Source organism: Crassostrea angulata, chromosome 4 (assembly GCF_025612915.1).
Source record: "Crassostrea angulata isolate pt1a10 chromosome 4, ASM2561291v2, whole genome shotgun sequence".
NCBI classification, from domain to species: domain Eukaryota; kingdom Metazoa; phylum Mollusca; class Bivalvia; order Ostreida; family Ostreidae; genus Magallana; species Magallana angulata.
Window position 1 is genome coordinate 25,290,741 of NC_069114.1, and position 25,339 is coordinate 25,316,079.

General features: G+C 34.0%; 2 protein-coding genes and 1 pseudogene across 2 annotated transcripts; 2 read left to right on the forward strand and 1 right to left on the reverse strand.

The window, feature by feature from the left end:
• Positions 1-4,474: 4,474 nt before the first annotated feature.
• LOC128181457 (uncharacterized) lies at positions 4,475-10,385 on the reverse strand (annotated as a pseudogene).
• Positions 10,386-11,983: 1,598 nt separating this feature from the next.
• Positions 11,984-18,573, forward strand: LOC128182438 (39S ribosomal protein L10, mitochondrial-like). The gene is made up of 5 exons (XM_052851061.1): positions 11,984-12,050; positions 12,821-13,023; positions 13,196-13,371; positions 17,486-17,625; positions 18,331-18,573. The coding sequence occupies exons 1-5, from the start codon at positions 12,020-12,022 to the stop codon at positions 18,537-18,539; spliced, it is 759 nt and encodes a 252-aa protein (XP_052707021.1). The 5' UTR covers positions 11,984-12,019; the 3' UTR covers positions 18,540-18,573.
• Positions 18,574-21,901: 3,328 nt separating this feature from the next.
• On the forward strand, positions 21,902-24,760 carry LOC128181643 (uncharacterized). Its single transcript, XM_052850115.1, has 4 exons — positions 21,902-21,941; positions 22,069-22,109; positions 22,239-22,304; positions 22,418-24,760. The coding sequence occupies exons 1-4, from the start codon at positions 21,929-21,931 to the stop codon at positions 24,497-24,499; spliced, it is 2,202 nt and encodes a 733-aa protein (XP_052706075.1). The 5' UTR covers positions 21,902-21,928; the 3' UTR covers positions 24,500-24,760.
• The last annotated feature ends 579 nt before the right edge of the window (positions 24,761-25,339 follow it).

Below are 25,339 nucleotides of genomic sequence, written 5' to 3' on the forward strand. Positions count from 1 at the left end.
TATAATTATTTATATATTAATTAATGATATAAAATATTTTAAACATGTAAGGACATAAATCAAACGGCATCCATACATTCTGAAAAGGCCATTGTGATTGTTGTTACATGGACCCATTTTTTATTCTGGCGATCATTTCATTTCGATGAAATTAAATACAATTTAAATTGTATGCGCCATTTTTACTTATTATAACTTGGCCTAGATACAAATGGAGTTTTAACTAAATTGTTAATGTGTCTTCATTCCCTGCCATATCATAGAGCATGTGGGTGACGGAGTTAGGTTCATAAGATATTATAAGCACGCGTGATAAACGTCGTATTCAGAGAGCTTATTTGAATAAAAATAAAAATATTTTTGTTAATAATTTTATAAATTATATTGTTTCAGATTATATTTAGTGATTGCAAATGATAAAAACCACAAAAAATAATTTACAGAGAAACGCAGGAGGTTTTCTGCTTATGGTGACGGAGTTTGGGTATTCGGGGATAATACAATTATGTTTTATCATTCCTTTACCTTTTAATAATGATCATTTAAATCAGTAAACAATAAATTGTGTGTCTGTGTTATTTCTATTTTTGTTCCTTGTTGTTATCTGTGTTTTAATTATTTTCCTCTTTGACATCAATTTTGTTTTTAATCTTTTTAATTTTTATACGCTATATAAGCGTTGTAGACATGTGCCCTCTCTCTTTTTTAGTGTGTTATCCAATATTATTTAAAGGTTTGACAATAACAAATAACAAATACATGTAGATATTTTAACAGTTAATTTTTTTTTCTTTTATTCATTCATTACAAAATAACGCGGCTGCACGTAGATCTAATAATGATTGGACTTTTCTTTTTTCTTTTCTTTTTTAATAATTTTTTTGTCACCTACCTAATGTATGCATACATGTTTGGATCAATATGACAGTAAATTTAGCATGGAACTTGCATGTTTATTTACTAAGCAAAAAAATTATCAAAACAAAACTAATCAGCCAAAGAGTCACCGTTAACACTGATTCTAAGTACTTTCTACACGTTACATCCAGTACAGATGCTTGATCCACCTCTGAAATTATATAGCCCGAGATCACTGTGACGTCATATATAACTTTTGCGCTCGACAGTTTTCGTAAATTGTTGGACAAATTCGGGGAAGGAAATGACGTCATATGTCAGCAAAAGTTTAGATAGGTACAGTTTTTTAGGTAAGCATATGTGTTGTTTACTTTAATGTTTTTAAAAGGATTTTCTATTGTTAAATGAAAATGATGTATGAGATTTTCAGGTAAGAATTTTCCGAAGAAACGCTTCCTGTTCCACCATGTTGCTATGCACCGCAAAGGATCACTGGGATAGTAGAACTTTTTCACGTGGCCTCATAAAAATTTCTTTGAACAATGTGCAGATTTCAACTCGAATTTCCTCCGTTCGTACACGTTGTCTATGGAGCTCGCTACGCGAGCGGCGCTTCGCGCCGCCTCGCTGCGCTCGCTATTAGTATATGGTACATTAAACTTCGTTCAAATCATAACTCACGAGGACAAGGAATGCGCCCTGGAGGGGTTTCAAAGTTCAGTGTAAAATGCACAGATATTAATTTCAATTATTTGAAACAAAGAGGTTAGATTTTGTGAAAATAATGTGGAAGAAATCTAAATAAAAGAAGTTTTAACGTTTTCCTCTACACTTAAAGTCAGAGTGGTATGCAATCGATAAGAGTGTCCAGAGACAGACAGACAGATGGACGGACGGAGACTGGTTACAAAAGCGCGTGAGATCGGAAAATTAGGTTGACTAACTTCATATTTACTTAGAAATTATAAAATATTAAACATCTTTATGCTAGAAGAAATTGGTTGAGCGGTTTTGGAAAAGAAGTTTAAAGGGTATTAGATTAGCATGTGCGCGGAAAGACGTACGCCGGACAAGATATGATCAGAAAATAAATTTTTCATAAACCCCACAGAAAATTTACTATAGCATTTAGCTTCGTCCAATCGCAACTTCTCGGGCCTTTCTAGCAGAGCTCGGAAAAAACACATCGAATGTATTACAAAGGTATCCATTACAACCCCCCCCCCCTTTTTTTTTTATTTTATAAAATTTATAAATGGACAACACATTTACGATCTGTTAATTGAGCTAGACTTCATTGAAGTCAATGATACACCCTAAAATATACCACAGAAGCGACATACAAGGCTGTCTAGCCGCTATTTACTCCATTTTGTATAAAATTCTCACATCCGGTATTTTTAATACATTCGAGGTGTTTTTCCAAGCTCTGTCGGAAAGGCCCGAGAAGTTACAACTGAGCTTCGCCATTTTTATATATATATATTTTTTTTTTTGTACCTTCTGTTTATCCGCAACAATTTTCTATTGAAAAAAATGAAATAAATTAATTTCAAATAATAGACACGTACATGCTCAAGCTATAGATCGAAGAAAAGACTGAATTTTCTAGTTAAATTTGCAAGTTCCGTTTATGAATTTATGAACAACAGCGGAAATTAAAATTCATGTCATTAGATACGGTTGCCCTTGAATTATTTTGTTTAGTCGAGCAAGCTTTTTGGAAAGCTATTATTTGTACAGCTTACACTTCTGTCAACACTGGAGAAATAGTATGTCACATGCTCGAAACAAGGATGGCAAGCACATGGTATTGCTGTTTTCATTTTCCTGTCTTATCATCTTAAAGAGAGGACAGGAAACGGCGAAGACATTGTGGGCAAGTTTTTAAGATTATAGGAGTTGACAATGCTGCTGATTTCTATTAAACCAGCGATGTGTCGGGAGCGGTCAAAAATTGCCCTCTTAATTATGAAATCATGCAGTTTTTAATTTTTACCTCGGCTAAAAAGCTCTTACAGTAACTTTGTAAGAAAGTTGTTCACATGCATTAAACATTTAAATTGATTTGTTTATTATCATGCTTTTAGATAAAGAAAAAATAAACTTCATTGATTTTAAATACGTTTTGCCCATCGTCTCAGTTTGTACATTAATCTTTTACATTGGGTGTTGACGGAGATGCAAGCGAAACTTGCGTAACACGACCTCTGGTGAGAGAATGCAAACTATTATGATGATGATGTATAAATTTATATAGCATGAAACATAATTAATTTCTTACTGCAAAAGGCATCTATAAAATATGTCTTTATTTACATTATATACCAGACATCCGTTCTGTAATTATTATTTGAAGAACGTTATCAATACATTTCGTGACGTCATGACGTTATTGGTTAAACAATGCTATGTTTAGATAACTATTATATGGAAACCGTACAAGATATTTTAAAAATTCAAACTGTTTTGAAACCGGTTAATTCTCCAAATATTTCACTTAAAATTTCATTAATTTTGAAAACAGGGCCGATTTTGCTGTTTACCGTATCCAGTTCTTACATTCATCGACTAGAATTGGATAAGGTTATCTCTAAATTTCCTTTGAAACTCTCTTTTGATCCACACGCTTTATAATAAAGATAAATCTTTAAAATTTTATCATCTTCTTCCATATTCATGATTGAACAATAAACACATACACATTTCATGTCTAATTTACTTAAACAATACATTTATTTGTTACAATATTCCATACGCGAACAGTACAGATGTTATGTTTTCGTTTTTTATTGATTGATCGAACAGTTGCACTTTCCAAATAAAGGTCCCTTGTCTTTATTTTGCCATGCATTAAAGCAATTAACCACATTATTCACGGTACGTAAACCTACTCCTCGTAGCAGTCAATGATGGACACACGGACATTGCAACAGCTGGCGCTGCGATTCCCGTCGCTCCATGTACAAGTCCCTTTTTGTCCTTCCGCGCATGTCGCGGTTTCGTTTTCCAATGTCTGGCGAGATCCTCTTTGCTGCAGCTTTGTTGCTGTTGACACCAAATTACCGTTGCTGAAAGGTTCTCCAAAGATGTTACAGAAAACGAAAACGATGAAAACCTTGGAAGAGGTCATAGTGACGATTGGGAATATATTACCGAATATTCGCTTGTAGATACATGTATTTATACTGCGTTTAAAATTATCGAATTGAGATCCCCATTCCATTAAAAAGAAAGATTGCAAAGCAAAATGGCTATCTGCAAACTTTTAAACAAAGATGTTTGAGATATAAAACCCCTTCAAAAATTAACAAGTCCATCATCATAATGAAATCAACTTCATGTAATATGTATTGACGCATGTAGATCTCAATGTATGTGCTGCTGTATAGTAGACCATTAAAATAATCTATAATTTGTAAAAAAAAAAAAAAAAAAAAAAAAAAAAAAAAAAAAAAAAAAAAAAAAAGGGCAAAAAAAACAAAACAGACAAACAATTTTAGATTAGAGGAAAATATCTCTCTCTCTCTCTCTCTCTCTCTCTCTCTCTCTCTCTCTCATAAACAAACAAACATCAAAAAATTTCATACAATTAATTCATAAGTTTATTCCCGATATAAAACTCCAGGATGAATTTTATTACAATATTGATGGTAATGTATGCTTTCTAACAGAGGCGGAAATATCTAAACAATATTTTTAACATAAAATCAATGATGAAAATTCGTTCAGTTGGTAAAGAAGCCAGGAGCTCTGCTCTTTTCTTTCCTCTGCAAATAGAAAATTAAAAAAAAAAACAACAAGGAATGACAAGAAATTAGCAAAACGATAGTTACCGGTTTAAAACAAAGGACATTACTGGTAAGTGATATTGTTACTGTAAGCAATTGCAATCAGCTGGTGAATGTGTACTAGCAAGCTAAACCGGAATGTACATGCAGTTTTTAGCTCACCTGAGCTGAAAGCTCAAGTGAGCTATTCTGATCACATTTTGTCCGTCGTCCGTCTGTCCGTCTGTCTGTCCGTCTGTCTGTCTGTCCGTCTGTAAACTTTTTACATTTTGAACTTCTTCTCTAAAACTGCTTATCCAATTTCAACCAAATTTGGCACAAAGCATCCTTATGTGAGGGCGAATATAAATTGCAAAAATAAAAGTCCGATCTGTATTCAAAGCGGAGAAAACCTTGAAACTGTAGAAAAAGGGGGGTGCATTTTTAAAAATCTTCTTCTCAAGAACTACTGATTCCAATTCAGCGTAGTTTGGCATAAATTATCCTTATGGGAAGGAAAATATAAATTGCAAAAATTAAGTGCTAATTCTGTTTCAAATCTGAGTTATTACGAAAATAATAATAAAGGAAATGAGTGTGTCAATCAGTTTAATAGCTTCGGGTTCGGCATCCGGTAATCCGGCATCCGGTAAAAAGGGTAGGCAGGACTTGGTCTGGGCAAAACAAAGATTGGCAGTTATTAATCTGCCAATCTCATTAAAATTTCAGGATATTTGATGGACTAGTATATTTGTATTCGCTGTAAATATTGCTGCAAAATAATGCGTATTTGGAATCGACGATTGTCGATCTGCCTTGGCTTTTATTTTGCCACGGCCCGGGTTTGCATACCCATTTTACCTAGACTCGTATTCCATACTTCTAAAACGAGGTTCTTTGTTTAAAGCAGCCATGACATTATACGAAAAAGGGTCGATCTGACTATGATGAATTTGCTTGTTGTGCAACAGTTCGCGTATGAAGGGAAATCTTTGAAACATGCAAAATATATTGTTGCCGATTTTGTGAAGTAAATTGAGGCTAAATATTTCAATGCGTTGACAGTTTTCACACATGACGTTGGTGTTAGCTTGTTCCGATTTTCGTTTCGTTTTCATTATTTCTGCTTGTAACCTGGGAACTATCGTCTGTATTATTTCGTGATTTTTACGTATCAAATCAAACAGAGACTTTGGTAAATCAAACAGTTAACTGTTTACCTGCGCAAATTAAGCAAAATCTGATGTATCAAAAAATAATGAAATACAATTCATTCTATCGGTAATTCGATCGGCATTATCTCTTGCGTAATGGTAGATTAATGCAATAGGTTTTGTTGCGATGCTCGTCATTTTCTCGAGTTTATTCAGTTTAAATAAAGTTTGACATTGCTGACGGAAATATGTAGGTATATACATGTATATATATGATTCATTTCGAAAAAATAAATTGTGTTCTTTATTTGTTATAGTGAATGTTTCTTGTGTTTAATTGTTTTCAATTTCTATTTACTAACCATATTTGAGTGTTAAGCTTCAAATTATAAGCAAGATACAGAAATTTTCTCACAATTCTATGTTTGTACACATGATCTTAAAAACTAAAGATTAAAAAAGTAAAAAAATTGTCAATATTTATTAAGAAAATTTTCAAAGTCTGTTCGTTCAGAAACAAACTTTAACATCTTATTGTATTGTATACTTAACATGTTTTCGTCATTATTACTCCTACTGTACATGTGATCCTTCACTGTGTTTGTGTACATTTGGATAAACTGATTTTGAACCTCAAATACCAGTGAACTGGTCTTGAGTGAATAAAAGAATATAAAATCTTAGGCCATTCTTTTTTTCATTTTAAATGCTGAATATACTAATTTCAAAATCATAAGCTGAATGTAATAAACTCATGTGAACAAAATATGAATCAAACCTAGGCGAACTGTGAGCTCTGTATCTTGCTTATAATTCTACGATTGACGCTGAAATTTTGGTTGAACATTAGAAAATCTCTATGAATTAGAATATGTTAAATACTTGTACAAACAAAATAAAAGAATGATACTAGTATTCTGTATATATCTACTCTCTGGGGCCCTCTCTTTATACAATAAATAATGTGAAATCTACATCAATTTTGATAGTTTTTCAGACACGAGTAAATAAAAACATCTTTAAAACAGTTTCCATATTTCTGACACATTTCTGTTGCGGGGATAAAGTAATTATCGCTATTCCTAAGAATATCACATCGGAAAATTATCCTGGTTTGTACGCGAGGTAAATAACAGTCATTTACTTATAATGGAGAAGACAAATAAAATTTTTGAATGTTTTTAATTTGAGGAATTAAGCACATTGAGGTACAATTTTCTTCTTCACATCTATACATGTAGGGTTTTTAAAATAAAAAACAATAACTGTAATTTTTTTTAATACAATAACTAGTAAGTACTGAGTAGTTGATGAAAAAAATGTACCTATATGCACTCATATATTTTGATCGCTTTACAACGTGGGGGGGGGGGGGGGGGGGGCAGAACGAAAATATAGGGATTTAACAGTATACCTCTACCAAATGTTTAGTTTTATATCTTGCGTAGAATTTTCTTATTCTGGTAAAAAATAGTATTTCATGAAGGTACAATAATTATCAAAGATTACATGTATACAAAAATAAGTGTAAAATTCGAATACTTTACAATATTTATTTTTTGTTTTTCTACCGAGGAACCATATGACACAATATCTTTTGAACGCCCATTGTTGCTCAGGTGAGCGATGTGGCCCCATGGGCCTCTTGTTTTTCTTCACATTGTTTTGCTACATATATTAAAATAATAATTATCAAACTTACGTTTCTACGCCAAGCCTTGCAAGAGAACCATTTCCTCTTTTCTTCCTTGCCAGTGCAGCTCTATTAAGAGAATTAGGTTTCGTGAGTATTGCATTCTAACATTGACTTAGATATCATTTTATTGTGGGTTTAACAATGAATATCAGTCACTGTACACAGAGAGAGAGAGAGAGAGAGAGAGAGAGAGAGAGAGAGAGAGAGAGAGAGAGAGAGGGGAGAGAGAGAGAGAGGAGAGGGGGGAGAGGTCTGTATTCTCACCTGCACTGGTTCTGTTGCCTCGCCCCACTCCCCCGGCACACCCCAGGGGTCCGAGAACCCAGCAGCTGCCCTCACGTCAGTTGGAGTCTTCTGGGCGTGCTCACTGAACCACTTCAGTGGCTTCTTTTTTTTTTATTTGGAAAAGAAAATGTTCATGACGTTAATCTTCTTAAACAAAAATTTTAAGAATTTCATCTACATCTGTAGAAAATCCCTAAGGTAAAGGTCTTAACAACGTACGATTCCTTGAATCAAACAAAAAGGAAAATCATCAACTTACCTGGTCACCGAAGTTTTCCCAAATGTAAATTGTCGGCTGTAGCATTAGTTTCAGGAGCGGATTCAGCTCTTCATCCTGAAACAATTCATCAATCATTGGTGATTGTTACACAATTTAACATTATATAAAAAGTGCCTGTTTGGGAGGGTAACAGTTGAAATTGACACCCCGAGGAAACCATTGTCAACCGACGCGAAGCGAAGGTTGACAATGGTTTTTGAGGGGTGTCAATTTCAACTGTTATCCTCCCAAACAGGTAATATTTATTCTATTATACTAAATGTCTTAATTTTAGAGATTTTTTTACTGCTTTTATATAGAAATGACGTGAATTCCAAGGTGAACTGTACGCGCATAATTAACGCGCATGTAACAATTTGTTGTGTTACCCCTTGCCAAGTGTGTTGTTAACGCTGAGGGTAATAGAATGGATTATCAACTACGTCCAAACCAATCAGATTTTAGTATTTAACATGAAAGTATAATAAATTTTATTACCATCTTTTTAGTATATACTAGTATCAATTTATTTAATAACCTTAATTTGTAATTTTTTTTATATCATCTTTTTTTTTACTTTGGAATAACTCGGAACTACTAACTATGGATTCTTGGTTTATTTCGGTTTGTTTACATACTTGATATACTTACCTCACTTTCAATGAAGTCCTTGACCTACGATGATTTGACCTTGTTGTCTCCATCTTTCGTCTATATCCTCCTCCTGATAAATGTTAGACACTTGTGTAAATAATGTGGTAAGATACAAGAATTCATATTTTATTAAAACAAATAATAATAAAAAAAAAATTTTAAATAACCATTTCCTGTAAGCTAAGATATCAATTAATTTGGAAGAATTATACACTCACCATAAGAGGGACGAGGGCTTGGCTTAGTTGTTGTTTTCTCACGCTCTGCTCCCATCTTCTGAATTCTTGTACAGCTTCACCACCGGGGAAGGGCTGATGTGATAACGACCATTATAGTTATTTTTTATCAAAGATGGAAACATCAAAAAGTTGTATTTTCAATAAACATCATTTTTACAACAAGAACATTTTAATAGGTTAAAATTGTAGTCAAAATACATTATTGTTCTCTGTCTGCATCGGTATCTCTGTTTTTGTTTTTGTTTTTCTCTTAATTGATTGATTGAATGATAATGATTGATTGATTGTTTTTGGTCAGTTTAAAAACCTATTATGAATAGAAATTGAAAGAGTAACTACATGTATACTCACTTCAAAGAAATGTTGTAGCAATGGATCACCATGCTTCAACCAATCCTGACATGCTTCTCCCGATAAATCCCGGGCTAACATCTTTTTGTTTTGTTTCGTTGAAAACAGTCTCTTTCACAGGTATTTTCCTCTAAAATTTGAAAGATGTCGCATTTTTTAAGAAGCTTGAATTTTGAAAGTAATTTAATATCCGAATCAAGATTTATTTAGCTATTATTTAAAGCGTAATTGAGAAATCCAAAATACCTCTGTCTCTATCAAACTGTCTGTCTTTTTCTTCAGAATCTCTAGCTCAATTCCATCACCACTGTCGTTCTTCATCAAATCCTTTGTAACAGATTTTCAAGTGAGTAATTAAAATATTTTTTATTTAGAAAAATCAAAATATTTTATCTGCATTACTTTACCTTCATTGGATTTTGAATGAATTAAAGAAATTACCATATTTTCTTTTTTAAGATATCTTCTTTTGTTGCACACAGCTGTTTGCGTTCTGTCCTCAAGAGTAATTGTGACGTCACAATAGAAAACGTCATTCTTAGAAACGCTAATTTTAACCACACCCGATTTAAAATACTGCTGAAATAAAGAAAAAAAATCTCGGTACTAGGGGCTTTTTTAACAATTTTGTTTTTGTTTGTCTGTTAATTTGATTGCTTTTTTTCTTACAATGAGAACGTGTGGGTTTTTTTTCAATTCATCTGTTATATATTTTGCTTGAAAATATACTAAAACTAGTTTCATATATATAATATTAATTTAATTAACTTTTATATTCTACTGTGATGTAAGCCACATGCAGTATTATTTTTAATACTTAATAATAATAATTTTTAATAGAAATAATATAAATTTCACAATCGGATAAAAACAGACATCTAAAAATGGTAGGATCGGGGCATTTTTGTAGGCTAGGTCGTGTTACCCTTAACACACAACTTTTTTTAAAGGCATAAATAAATAAAATGAATAAATAAATAGAGAGTGATATACATACAAATGTATTTCTGTCCACGTAGGCAGTTTGGAGAATCATTGATATTATTATTCTTCTGTGTAGATTAATTATAATTCAGTAAACAATTATGCTTTACTTTTGTCTGAATTGTGAAAAAATATTTAAGAACTTTTGCGTCTCTGGTATTATTAAACATGCTTCTTTGAAATTGACGAATAAATGGATATGTTGCCTCCTTGTCATCCGAATTTAGTGAGTTTTATTTGCTTATAGCAGCTGAAATAAATGATTTATCAATTAATGTTTGACAAACTTGCAATCTGATTTGATCTGTTCAAGATGCAATTAGTATTCAATGAAAACAAATCCACATACGTCAATAATTGAATTTTATATTAAGGTACCTCACTACACCTAGACTGATACGTTTTTAAGACACTACGTCAGCAGATGGCAATTTAAATTATTTGTTAAATTGCATAAATTGATTTGGTTGTATACCGTCATAAATCAGGGGTTAAAGTACTGTGATTGTGAACCGTAGATCATGAGTTCGAATCCGCTCGGACATTTTGTTGATTTGACTTGAACATATTTTTATTGTACAAAAATACAATTGGGATTGGACACAAGTTCCATAACTTAGACCGCCCTCTCCCAATACAAAGATATAATACAATACATGCGCGGATCTAGAGGGGGGGGGGGGGGGGTCGGGGGGGTCCCGACCCCCCCCCCCTGGAAAATGAAAATTTATTAAATTTACATAGTAAAATTATCGCGAAAATATGCCTCGGACCCCCCCCCCCCCCCCCCCTGGCAAACACAATTATCCTTCGGACCCCCCCTGGAAAAATTTTCTGGATCCGCGCATGCAATATATGTGTACACAACATAAATAAAGGTCAGTGGATAGAATGGACGTATACATATATGCAATTGACATGTATATAATAAACAACGGTGTACTAGTAGATATAAGATCAATTAAATCAGTATTTTTGATAAAATTATAAACTAATGTAAATAAATACTTGTTTTCATTGTCACTTATTGTCATCCCAAAGTAAAACATGAGTATTGACAATGTTAAGATTTACAATTTGAAAAACGTCATTAAATAGAACATTTCTAGCATCTTTATATTTATTATACATGTGAAAAAATAATGGTACGTATCTTCTATCTTACCACACGAACAGAGTGGACTGTTGATAATATTACATCGAAATAAATCATTATTTAGTGCACAATTGTGACGAAGTTTAGTATGAATGATATTCAAAAATCTATCCCCATATGTAAAAAAATTAGTTCTAGTTCTACATGTAAGTACATTTTCATTTTTGACAGAAACATGTATTTTTTCCTTAAAAATGCGAACAGAGTCGCTTCCACGGACATCCGTTGAAAGCGCATTTCGTTAACATTGACTGAAATCAATTTCTGAAAAGATAATTAAAAATCTAAACTTGCATTTTTTTCGCCTATTTGATTTGTATACATAATATCCATCATACTTCCTATCATAATCAAGTAATTTTCTGCTGATTAGAGAAACTTTTTTTCAAGATGAAGTGATCGAGCCGTCTTATAAATAGATTTAAGATATCATTTTCTCAATTTACTTCAAATGTATCACATATGTTTGATGAATTTGACCAAAAAGCTGAAGTAAGATGTAAAACGTGACCAAGTGAAACATATTGAAGAAAAGACAAGTTTATTTACAACTATTCCTTAGGTAACGTGATATTTAGAAAGGGAGTCGGGATTGGGATACAGGCTTGTAAATATGGCCGCCTTGGTGAAGAGAGTTTCGCCAGGTAACAAATTTATTGGCTATTAGCTTCTAAATCGCAAATAAAAGTAACAGAGAGAAAATATTTTGTTGGAAAGATATATTTTTTCAATATTGAACCTATTTTTGTAGCCATATTGCCGCTTAGTTTTGTAAATTGATGAACATTTCGAATTTCCTCCTTTTACATGATCATAATGAACCATTCGAATTTCTTCATAACAATAAACCATTGAAAACTGTATCTTATTTGATCAATGATTTAGTTATCTAATTAAAGTCAACTCATTAATAGCAAAATTTTCCATGAGTTGTGTTTGCAAGTATCAGCTGAGTATATTGCATAATGAGTGTTTCTGTGGTTTTAACAGTAATATCAAATGTTTAAGCACCTGAGATTAAGGGGGCTCAGTTTGAAATTGAACCCAGTTTGGCCCATGATTAGTTACAAATGGCATCTATTAAGATTATTAATCATCTCTAACCAGCACCATAGGTAAAAGTCAAACTACCATTTGGAAATATGGATTTATAGATGTTGGCTTTTATAATCATGATAATAATGACTAATGAGATATGACACATGTAAAGTATGTTGAAACATTTGGTATCCAAAATTATGAAATGTTCAGTGAATGGCCTATGGTCAGTCAAATATAATAATATGCATTTTATTTCTGTTCATAGCAGCAGGCCGACATACACATGGAAAGGTTTATATTGTGGATCTGTAAAACACAATTTAATCAATCAGGCTTTTTTTGATACTGTTTTTAATGACATTTTATTTCGTAGGATGGCATCTTTACAACAACTGGAATTTTACAACGGCCCGTTTTATTCAGAAGGGTAATTTTAAAAGGAAAAAAAGGACGCTGACATCCCAACGAGTCTTTCTTTTGGCTACAGAAGAAATTGTGATAGCTCCACCCAAACCTCCAAAAGATATTTCCTGTACCAAATACAAGGCAGCCAGTAACATGTATAAAGAGGAAGTGGTAAATAGTTTACTCTCTCTCTCTCTCTCTCTCTCTCTCTCTCTCTCTCTCTCTCTCTCTCTCTCTCTCTCTCTCTTAATTGAAATGCAAAATACTATGAATTGTTTTGTTTATTTGAAGAATTGTTCACTGTGAACCACACTAACAGTACATTTATTTTGTTGGATTGCAGCCAAACCCATATTTTGAGTTTCGTAACAAACTCTGTAAGGAGTTTTTAGAAAAGGATGAAAGTTTCCTCATTTGCCACAGAAATCCTGTGACAGCGAGTGCTGTGTATGATTATAGGATGAAGCTGAAACAAAAAGGATTTCGCCTTGTATTTGGGATGACAAATACTTTGTTGAGGTAAAAAAAAGAAATGTCAATATTAAAATGAAGAACATTTTCGTAGAAACATTCAGGTTCATGCATACTTGAAAAATTTTACAAGTCTCATTTTGTAAATAGGAGGCTGAGAACTGATATGAGAAAATTAATTTTGAAAAGAAAGTTACTGTAAAACGAGAAAATATGGCGCACTACAAATTTTAGCGCCTTTGGCGCAACTGCCTCTGAGCGCTAAAATTAATAGTGCGCCAACGTATTTCCATATGTATTAAATTTCTTCAAGTTGCAAAACAATAATGTCAGTCCATTTTTAAGGCTATATAGAAGTGTTCATTTAAATATCAGATGCTGTCGGTTCTGTTTGTTTAAACAATTACACAGGTAAACGGTATGGGTTATCGGGTATAAGTGCCTTAACATGGATTAATTAATTCAGTTTTAATTGCTTTTTAATATATCTCATTAGCACCTTGAAAATTGGGCTTCTCCCCATGCCACTTCCATTTAGCGCCTCAAGGTTAAAATGTGATTAAGCGTGGCGATCGTTAATGCTAACAATACATGATTGATCATAATTTCTTTGATCTCTGATTAGTGAATACAAAGATAACAAAATTTTTGTGTTATTTTAATGTAAAATTACTGTGAAAAAGATTCTCTCATGGTGATCGAAACTCATGGTAAATGTAGCATTCGATTTCACTTTTAGTTTTGGGACTCTTCTAGTGTTATCCAAGTCAACACGTTAAATTCAAAGTCCGATAACTCAAATTTGTTAACCAACAAAAATTACACATCATCGCCAATAAATGAAGTTTTCATATCTATATACTGACGATTTACACAAAAGTAAGTGTATTGTTCTCAACGACAGTTTACCGTGCATGCGAGATAGAAATCAAAGTCGTTGTGTTCACGTGCTTAGGTGAACACAGAACCAAATTTTGGATGTGATCGTTTATCAAACAACATTTTTGTATTCTTTTTAAAAAAAAAGATGCGTGCGCTAAAATATAATTGCGCTAATGTACTGGCACTTGCATTTGCGCTAAAATACGTATGCGCTAAATTTTCTCGTTTTACAGTATGTTATTCTCCATGTCATACAAAAATTAAAAAAAAACCCTTGCTGTGACAATAATTATCAAAGATTAAAGCAGACTGTTTTTGATATTTATATCACTTGTAAATTACATGTAATATGTGCTTTACAATAATAAAACAATGCATGTTTTGCCAGTTTGACATTGTACCTACATTTGTCAGAAATAGGCAGAAGTATGTGTAAATGTTATCTTTGTAAGGCGAAGCATTTGTGAAATTAATGATAAAAAGGTTAACACACAGATAAATATACAATCATTCCTTGTTTCAATTTTATACTCCAGTTTTTAGCTCACCTGAACCGAAGGTTCAAGTGAGCTTTTCTGATCACCCGTTGTCCGTCGTCCGTCCGTCCGTCCGTCCGTCTGTCCGTCCGTCTGTAAACTTTTCACATTTTCAACTTCTTCTCAAAAACCACTGGGCCAAATTTAACCAAATTTGGTACAAAGCATCCTTATGGAAAGGGGGTTATAAATTGTAAAAATAAAGGGCACAGCCCTTTTCAAAAGGGAGATAATTGCGAAACAGTAAGTATAGGGTGCATGTCTTTAAAAATCTTCTTCTCAAGAACCACTGCACCAGAAATGCCAATATTTACACAAAAGCTTGTATATATATTGAAGATTCTAAATTGTAAAAATCGTGACCCTCGGACTAAAACTGGGGCCCCAGGCGGGGTTCAAAGTTTAACATAGAAATACATAGGAAAATGTTTTAAAAATCTTCTTCTCAAGAACCACTGCACCAGAAATGCCAATATTTACACAAAAACTTGTATACATAGTGAAGATTCTAAATTGTAAAAATCGTGACCCTCGGACCAAAACTGGGGCCCCAGGCGGGGTTCAAATTTAACATAGAAATACATAGGAAAATTTTTAAAAAATCTTCTTCTCAAGAACCACTGCACCAGAAATGCCAATATTTACACATAAGCTTGTATACATAGTGAAGATTCTAAATTGTAAAAATCGTGACCCTCGGACCAAAACTGGGGCCCCAGGCGGGGTTCAAAGTTTAACATAGAAATACATAGGAAAATGTTTAAAAAATCTTCTTCTCAAGAACCACTGCACCAGAAATGCCAATATTTACACATAAGCTTGTATACATAGTGAAGATTCTAAATTGTAAAAATCGTGACCCTCGGACCAAAACTGGGGCCCCAGGCGGGGTTCAAATTTAACATAGATATACCTTAGGAAAATGTTTAAAAAATCTTCTTCTCAAGAACCACTGCACCAGAAATGCCAATATTTACACAAAAGCTTGTATATATAGTGAAGAATCTAAATTGTAACAATCGTGACCCTCGGACCAAAACTGGGGCCCCAGGCGGGGTTCAAAGTTTAACATAGAAATACATAGGAAAATGTTTAAAAAATCTTCTTCTCAAGAACCACTGCACCAGAAATGCCAATATTTACACAAAAGCTTGTATGTATAATGAAGATTCTAAATTGTAGAAATCGTGACCCTCAAATCAAAACTGCAGCCCCAGGAGGGGTTCAAAGTTTAACATAGAACTACATATGAAAAATGTTTAAAAATTTTCTTCTCAAAAACCACTGCACCAAAAATGCCAATACATACACAAACGGTTGTATATATAGTGAAGATTGTAAAAATCGTGACCCCTGAATTAAAAGTGGGGCCCCAGTAGGGGTTTAGATTTTAACATATATAGGAAAATGTTTTAAAATCTTCTTCTCAAGAACTATAGTGCAACTGTTTGGGATATTACTATGCATACATGTACATCCTTAAATAATGTAGATTCAAAAAATTGTTACTCCCGGATATTTGATGGGCACCAAGGGGTTCAAAATTTAAACATTTTAAAAAACATAAAGGAAAAGTTTAAAAATTTTCTTCTCAAGAACTACAATGTTTTAGTTTGTGGAATTTCTATGCCTTCGCTCATGTAGATTCCTAATTGGTAAAATCGTGACCCCCGGACCAATACTGGGGCCCCAAGATGGGGTCAAAGTTTATTATAGAAATATAAAGGTAACGTTAAAATATCTTCTTCTCGAGAACTACAATGCCTCAATTTGTGAGATTACTATCATGCATACAACCTTGGATAATGAAGGTTCGACAGTATTAAAATAGTGACCCCTGGACTAATACTAGGGACCCAAGATGGGTTTAAAGTTAAACGTAGAAGTACCGGTATATATGGAAAATGTTTAAAAATCTTCTTTTCGAGAACTACAATGCATCAATTTGTCAGATAACTACGTAAGCACCCTCAAATAGTGTAGATTCGAAATTATAAAAGCTGTGACCTCAATCTAATACTGGGGCCCCAAGAGGTGTTCAAAGTTTAGCATAGAAATATAGAGGGAAAATGTTGAAAAATCTTTTTCTAGGGAACTATAATGCTTCAGCTTGTGAGATAACTATGCAAGCATCCTTAAATAATGTAGATTCCAAATAATTAAAACTTTAGCCCTGGACTAATACTGTGGCCCCAAGAGGGGTTCAAAGTTTAACATAGAAAGATATATTGAAAATGTTTTTAAAAAGTTTTTCTCGAGAACTATAATGCTACAGTTTGTGAGATTATTATGCAAGGATCCTCAAATTGTGTAAACTCTAATGTAGTGGAACCAAGAGTTATCTTTCTTGATGTTCTGTACAGTCTGAGAGTTATTTCTCTTGAAGTGGAACTCTGCTACGTTCAGTTTTTCAGGTTGTGTACGTGCGGTCCTACCGCAGTGCTACACATTTTCATTCCTATGTTACTGTTTATGTTGTTCAAGCCAACCATAAACCTCGGACCATAACTGGGTCCCCAGAAAGGGGTTCAATGTTTAAAATAGAAAAAGCATATGCTACGAAATGTAATGTTACAAGGAACTGCTGTTCAGGTGAGCGATGTGGCCCATGGGCCTCTTGTTTCATTTACCCACTTATGGGTATGCTTTGCATTTTAACTATACTACAATCTATATTTTAAATGGGGTTGTGAAATATCTTTCTGCTGTACAGTTTCAATTTCACAAGTTTTTTGTTTTTAAAGGAAAAATATACCGGGTACTAAGTTTGAGGCGCTAGCTCCTTACCTTGTATCTCACAATGTCCTCATAACCAGCTCCAATGGATCAGACTTCAGATCACTGCCTGCACTCCTCAGGAAGATGCCAGAATTTATTCTTTTAGGTAACAAAGTTTAAAACTTGTTTTAAAATCAGACCGTCAGTTTCTGATCATAATGATAGTACAAACACTTATGGTCAGACGACACGTTCCTCAATTTTATATAACTTTTTCCAGGAATTTGTTCATGGTTTACTACTATTTTGACAAGCTTTTTTGCAAAAAATTAAGGTACCTTACCAGGCATTTCTGCAAAATACTAGAGTATGCAATTTCCTATATAATCTTCTTGAAAATACACTTGAATTGCTGATATAAAAATAAATACATATACAGCACAGCAAAAATTCACTATATTGGAACTCTATCTCGGCCGGGGCGGGGCTTTGAACTCACAACCTCTTGAACCTATAGGCTTCTGGCAGTGAGCCGCCACGGTTCTAACCACTCGACCATCTAGACACATAACCACATCTAATTAAATTTTTTCATATATTAAATAATTATAAAATTAATATTTTTTATTGGAACTCTTTATTACGAGAAGATACAAAAAAGATTCTCGAGGAACGTGTCGTCTGACCTTGAAAACAATTTGCTGAAAAGTGAAGTTCAAATGTAAAAGGCCAAAATATTAAGGACCAGTTGTTAATGCAAAGATCAATGCCAATTATGAAGTAGGCAATACAATGTGCAAAATTTGGAATTAAGAAGAGGTAAATGAATTTGTACTTTATGCATTTCTTTATTTTGATATTTCATTTTTAGGAGGGTATGTTGATGGGATGTTACTATCCAGAGACAACCTGTTGAAATATTCCAAACTGCCTGATTTAGATACCTGTCGGAGTGAAACAGCAGGAATATTAAGCCTAATAGCTGGAGGAAAAACATCGTCATTGATATATTCTCATGCACAAACTCTTGGTGCTAATTTGAAACAATATGAAAAACAGATAAAGGAGGAAAGTGACTGAATACAATCATGTTTTTAAAACTGAAAATAAATTGTTGAAAAAAAAATGTGTCTTAATAAGTATTTTAAATATGTATGTACATGTATAGTTACATATCCATATATGTACTTTTTTAAAACATTAAAATGCTTACTTTAGTGACTTATTCGGAATATGAAGGTGCATGGCAACATTGCAGAAAAAATACATACCCTGCGTTAGTATGGAAAGTCAAAGGGTTCAATATTCTATCTTTGTAATTATGTATTTGGCTTTCTAAATGTGTTACTGATTTTCAATCTGTTATGAAAACACAAATACATGTACATAATTTACCACCTGGCTTTCCATGGGTTTGCTGATTATGTAATTTATTTATTTTTTTTGCAATGATTGCTACCTTCATAACCCGCATGAATCATCAAAGAAAGCATTTAATTGTTTATATTTACAACTTTCTCGTAACAAATTAATGAGTAGGTCATAAAAGTAAAAAAAAACCAAAAACTATATACTTGTTCATTATAACATTCATACATCAGTACTTTAGATAAAAGAAACAGCCAAATCGTCTTCTACTGAAATTTGAGACTGACATCAGCATGATTATTTCGTGCAGTCCATGATTTTAGGTTGCTGAAGGTTAAAAGGGCGTGTATATTTCAGTCCTGTCAGTTTCTACAGAGCTATGAGTGTACAATCAATTTTCGTAAGAAATAGAGGAAATCATACTTGGTGGATGTAAATATTTGATTTTAAGTTTGCCTGTATTATTTCATGATTGATTGAAACTAAAACTGAAGTGAGAGCACGGCTCCTTGGACTTGCACGGGCAGACCTCAGAGTTCCAGCTAGTTATAGTAACCATGGTTAACTTCACACCAATGAAAAAAATAGTAGTTCTTTCTGTAAAAAGTGCTGATCGGCAATAATTAAAATTACTTTTTTTATGGTGGATAATTGGTTGATTTATGTAAATGCAGACAATAAATGGTAAATTTTTATACTTTCTTTTTATGTTTCATGGTGCTATGAAGGCACCGGCGTCGGCAGCAAATTGAATGGGGGGGGGGGGGGCTAGACTAATCCTCAGAAATATTGACAAGCAAAAAAAAAACCAACTAATTTCCTAAATCATGAAAATCCTTATCCGTGTGTGTGTGGGGGGGGGGGGGGGGGGGTAGTATACCTTTTCGTCCAAAAAAAAAAATTTCCCCCTAAATCCGGGGGGGGGGGGGCTAGTATGTCTATCCAACTTCTTAATATTTCAATCTTTTCAAGGTAAATTTAGGAATAATTATGTTTCCTGCGAGAAAAAGTGGGGGGCTGAACCCTCTATGATGCTATGTGCGTAATGGTTTGGTCTAACTTTGCAAAAAAAGTGGGGGGGGGGGGGGGCTTAGCCCCCCCCCCCACTAGCCCCCCGATTCCGACGCATACGGAAGGTAAACTGGTACTGTACCATATACCAGTTATCGACTAAACTGAGAGTTTGGGTTTATAGCACGCGACCATCCGAGATTTTTTAATTCAGTCGTCGTCGGTTTTGAATAAAGAAAAGTAAGTTTGCTTGAAAAATTTCTTGAATAGGATTTAACCAGGAGCTTAGACGATCATTGTTTACCGATGATTTACATCTTGCACTTTCAGCAGTGGGGGTGGGGGGGGGGTGACGTAATAAGTTAAAACTAGAATATGACATCTTTGTGATACCTTTACCTTCTTTGATTTGACATAATATCAATACATATTTATAGCATGATGTAGAAACAAAAGGAATTCATTAATTTCTGAAAGATTCATAGCGCAGTTGAGCCTGATTGCACAATTATGTATTGAATAGTCTACGATTTTGTCATGTGTATTACCGTAAGATAACAAACGAATAATTTTATGAGTTTTGTTTATGTATCAATTCATAACCCCTACTACCTTAAGTCTGACCTAAAAATGGGCATAATTCAAATTACATTATGCAGAGGGTCAAAATGTACAGGAATATTAAAATGTTATTATCGCGAACTGATGCAGTAAATCGTTAAACATGGCAAATTCGGGGAGTGCTAAAAAGCACAAAAGCAAGATGTTTTGAGTTCTTAATGATGATATATAACAGATGGATTAACAAGGAAACCACCATTTCAAGTATGTCAAGTTTTACCCAAAAATATCATGAAATAAGGAAATACGAAAAGAAAACGCGTTAAATTTTCTCCGATAAATGGTACAGTGCCAGTACTGATCATTGCAAAAATATATGTAACCTGAATTACATGTAGCAATTCTTACCCGCATGAAAAAAAGAAGCGTTTTAAGGTGCAAACAACAGATGATGCAACATTTTCTGAAATAAAAACAAATTGTAGAAGTACAATGCAGGAACGTAGCATCGTCTTTGAAAATGGGGGTTGGGGACGCATCCAAAAATCTCCACAAGAAAAAAAGGGGGAACTTCCCGAATCTTGAAAATCTTAATCCGTGGGGTTAAGATAAAATACATAACCCGCGTTAGTGGGTTTAATATGTATTTTCTGCAATTTCGCCATCTTCATATCCCGCGTGAATCACAAAAGAAAGCATTTCATTGTTTAAATAAAATCCTTTCCTTGAAGATTCACGCAGGTTATGAAGATAGCGATCATTGCAGAAAAAATAACATTCTAATGTTATGTCTTCGGCAATCGCCAAAGAGAACATTTTTATTGTTGAGATAAAGAACAAGCAGAGTTATTCATAACCCTTTTTGGGTGTAACTTTTGATGTATTTCATTTGAAAAGTCATTTTTGTAATTCTCATGCAGAAAGATTGAAGTTTTGTCCGGGGGGGGGGGGGGGGGGGGGGGGACAAGCCATATTTTCGGTAATTTAACTATGTGAGATGTTATCCATATACATGTATAAAGAATTTGTACGCATTTCAGATGCAATAAGTACGGAAATGTACCGTGGATTTTACACTCTAAATCCCTGTAAACAAGTTTTATAACTTTAGACAAGAGAATATGTCTAAGTATTTTTAGATTTAATATACCTCCCACCATTTCTTAATCACATGATCTCTGTATAACGAGAATTAAATTATCTGTATTTTCAAATATTCATGTACATTCGATGTGATACAGATTTACATGTTCTTTTTGTATGGAAAGTTTGTGGAACGCAATACATTTTACTTAAATGCGTGCACCATAACACGGACGGGAGGTCAAAGGTAAAAAAGGTAAAATTATGAGTTTTATATTAACGCCACAAACGTTAAAGGCTGTTTAATTCTAATATCATAAGCGGAAATCAAAATTCAGGACGGCGATGCTCTTTTTTCACATAAACACAATTGTGACGTAATAATCCGTTTTATTATGACGTGTTGGTATTATTGCGTCACACGCGTCTTCATAACAAAATGGAAAATGGAAAAGTTTGGTAGGTAGACTGAATAAACACTGCACATCGTTAAATATTACGTCAAATAATTATATTTTCAATGAGTATATGATGCATTTTCGTTTATAAGTATTATTATAATATATTTTATTTCATTCAATTCAAGGTATTTCAAGTAGCTGCAAAAGATCTAAAAGCACATCGTCTGTAAGTAACGTTTAAATATCGATTAGTTACAAAAATAGACGGTTTAAAAAAGAAGAAAAACTTAGAGAAACATCTTAGAGACTTCAAGGTTTTGCATGCCTGTTTACTTTACTTTCTTATTCAACACAGGGATGTCAAAGAACAGAATGTATCTGCCGCAAACTTATGGAATCTATTCATATTTCTGATATCAAGGTAAATTTGTTTGTTGTTGTTAAGGGGGTTCTTTATTATTAATTTTTGGTAACTGGGCCGTTTTAACTTAAACGTATTTACAACTTAACAAAAAAAAAATCATATCATTTCAGCACACGAAAATCCCAGGAAATGTTTATTGTAGCAGAAAAATGCCAACAGCGAAACAAATATTGACCAAGTTAAATGGAGATTACCACCAAAACCCAAAGCTTTTGTTTGATGGAGCACGGGTAAGCGCATATGATAGGGGATTAGATGGGAAATGTTTCAACATGGTCCCTAAACATATTCCCCAAAAAGGGATGTTTAGCTTTCCCTCTGTCGAATCTTTGTCGGGCGAATCAACGACCTCGAGCGAGTCAGATGGAGGCCCATCTTCTTCTTGTTTGTCATCCTCATCGTCGTTTTTGTCTTCTTCGAGTGCTGATGATGACTTAATGTATGGCGGAAATGGTTTATCTGGTACTTGTTCCGAGGATGGAAATCATGAGATCGTGTCCAATGGATCCGATTCGGAAGACAAGTTTGATTTGTCGTCCTTAAATAATTCAGAAGGGGAAGACACTGATGCCTTTGTCCGGCATGTGTCGACACCGCAATGCCAGAATCTCACCAATCCTGCACAGTTGGCCAAATTAAAAAAGTACAAGAAACTCGGAGAAACTGTTAATTCCACATACTTGAATAAATATGAAGTAGGCAAATACGCTTCTGTTGGTGGTCATTTAGAAACATCTGGCAAAAACTTGAAAGAGAACATTGACAAAAACGATAAAAAATTCTCTGTCTATCGCTTGTGTACATCTCGCTCGGGAGGCTCAACTTCTCAGCGCATGTGCAAATCTTTAAAAACAGTTACAAAGAGAAATAAAAACTGCAAGTATTTCAAAATCACCAAAGTAGAATCCGATAGTTCTTGGGAAGATCTGACGTCCCGTCGTGGTTATAACAGTCTCTCTGACTACAAAGGGGCGATGTCATTTAGTCATGACTACAACAGTCTGTTAGATTACAAAGCAGAGACCGAGCTTCTGGATAAGGTTGGTTTGAATTTATTTACGAAGGAAATGATCGGGATATCAAAGAAATACAGAATCTTAGAAAGCCAAAAGGAGAATGAACATTTAGGAAATATGCAAGATATCCAAGGTGAAAGATATCATGATGATTTTTCAAATAATCCTGGAAGATATCAGACACTGAAGGAACTAGAGGATAACATCAACAACAATGCAAATCAAGATGACGCGCGCAAAAACCATCCCCCGCAGATGGAAGAGAGGAAGAATAAATATTCTTTAAGTTCTGGAAATTTGGTGGAAGAGATGCAAAGGAAAAGTCAAAACGAATTGAAACATCGCCTGGTTCAACTCATTAAAGAACAAGACAAAATGCTGCGAGAATTTGATTTCGTGGAAACGATGAAAGGAAGAGCGGCCAGAGGAAGGAGTTGCGTCGCTCTCGACAATACGCAGTGGAAGTTGGAAATGAAAGCAGTCGAAAACGACTACAAGATGAGAGTTGATGGTATTGTCAATGATCTAAAGGCGTCAATGAAGGGTGAAAGGGGTTCCTCAACAGGTTCAGTGAAAAATAAAGACATCCAAGAGGAACCGCAAAAAGGAGTGAACAATAACGCTGATAGCAGACGAGCCGAGCAGAGAGAAGAGTCGCATGGGTTCTTTAGAAGTTTGTTTAGACGAAAGCCTGATTCCACCAACCGGGAAGAAAGTGCTAATGAGCATGCGCCATCTGGATTCAGCCTCCGGAAATTGTTTAGGCGTACTCGAAAAGTTAAAGATAACGGTAGTTCGAAACAAGAGCGCACTGAACAAGATCAAGAAGAAAAGAACGAACCCAAGTACGAAATTTTCAATGAAAAATATATGTCAAACTCCCTACAGAAGCTGAAAAGGATCCTCAAAAACATGCTGCTTGATTTTTCAAACGCAAGTGATGTGGATTTTCTGCTGGAGGAAGCCAAACTATTGGCTGGTGTCTCTGATGAAATGGAGTCCGTTTGTAATAAGGAAATCGCAAGAATTGAGACGAAGTTTCGAAGAAAATTTGAGAAGAGGCTAAAAACCAAAATCTGCAAAGAAAATGAAAATTATCAAGATGAAAAAATTGAGGAGAATGTTATTCTGGATGAATCTGAGCCTGGGGTGTCACATCAATGGCGAAAACTCTAGTTTCATTTCGACGTTGTGAACAGAATAATTCGTAATATTATATAAGCAGTACATAATTATATCATTAATGGCTCTATCCGATATTTTTCCCAACAGTGCAAATTTTCCCAAAATTCAAAATTTTATGTATTTATATCCAGTCTGGCATAGGGGAAAAGATAATATTAGGTAGTAAACAAATTCTCTATCAGGTCTAATTTAAAATCAAAGATGTTATTTGCTTATATAATGATACATCATTTTGTAAAGTAAAATTCTATATACAAGTATTTCTGATTTTTCCGGTATCTTTTTTGCAAAGCTCTTCTTCTCAAGGAGATTAATATGGTCATGACCATTCAACCCTCTTAACAATTCTTCATAGAAATATAAGATGTGATAACAATGAAAATATCAGAATTCTGCAGCAGTTCAGCACCATACATTTTGGGATGTTATTGTAGTATTTTCCGAGACCTATACAAGTAATTTTCTTTTGTCGCTCTTGCAATTAACAATCACAATGCATTTGATTTGTCAATTACTACTCATGTGCGGATCTACGGGGTGTCCGGACCCCTTCCCCTTGGAAAATTCAAATTATTTTCTTAAATATACATAGTAAAATTTGGAAAATATCACTCGGGACCCCCCCCCCCCCCCTTCTGGAACCTTTAATCTCTCCCCCTCCGCCCCCGAAAAAATGTTATAGATCCGCGCACGCTAGTATACAAATATGTATTGTATAATAACTACAGAAGGTTTGATGAACAGACACTTCCTTGCAGAAACAAGTGCTTATTGTTTTGCGTAACTGTACTTTCCGTTATAACACAGAAATCCATCCGTAAATAACAATTA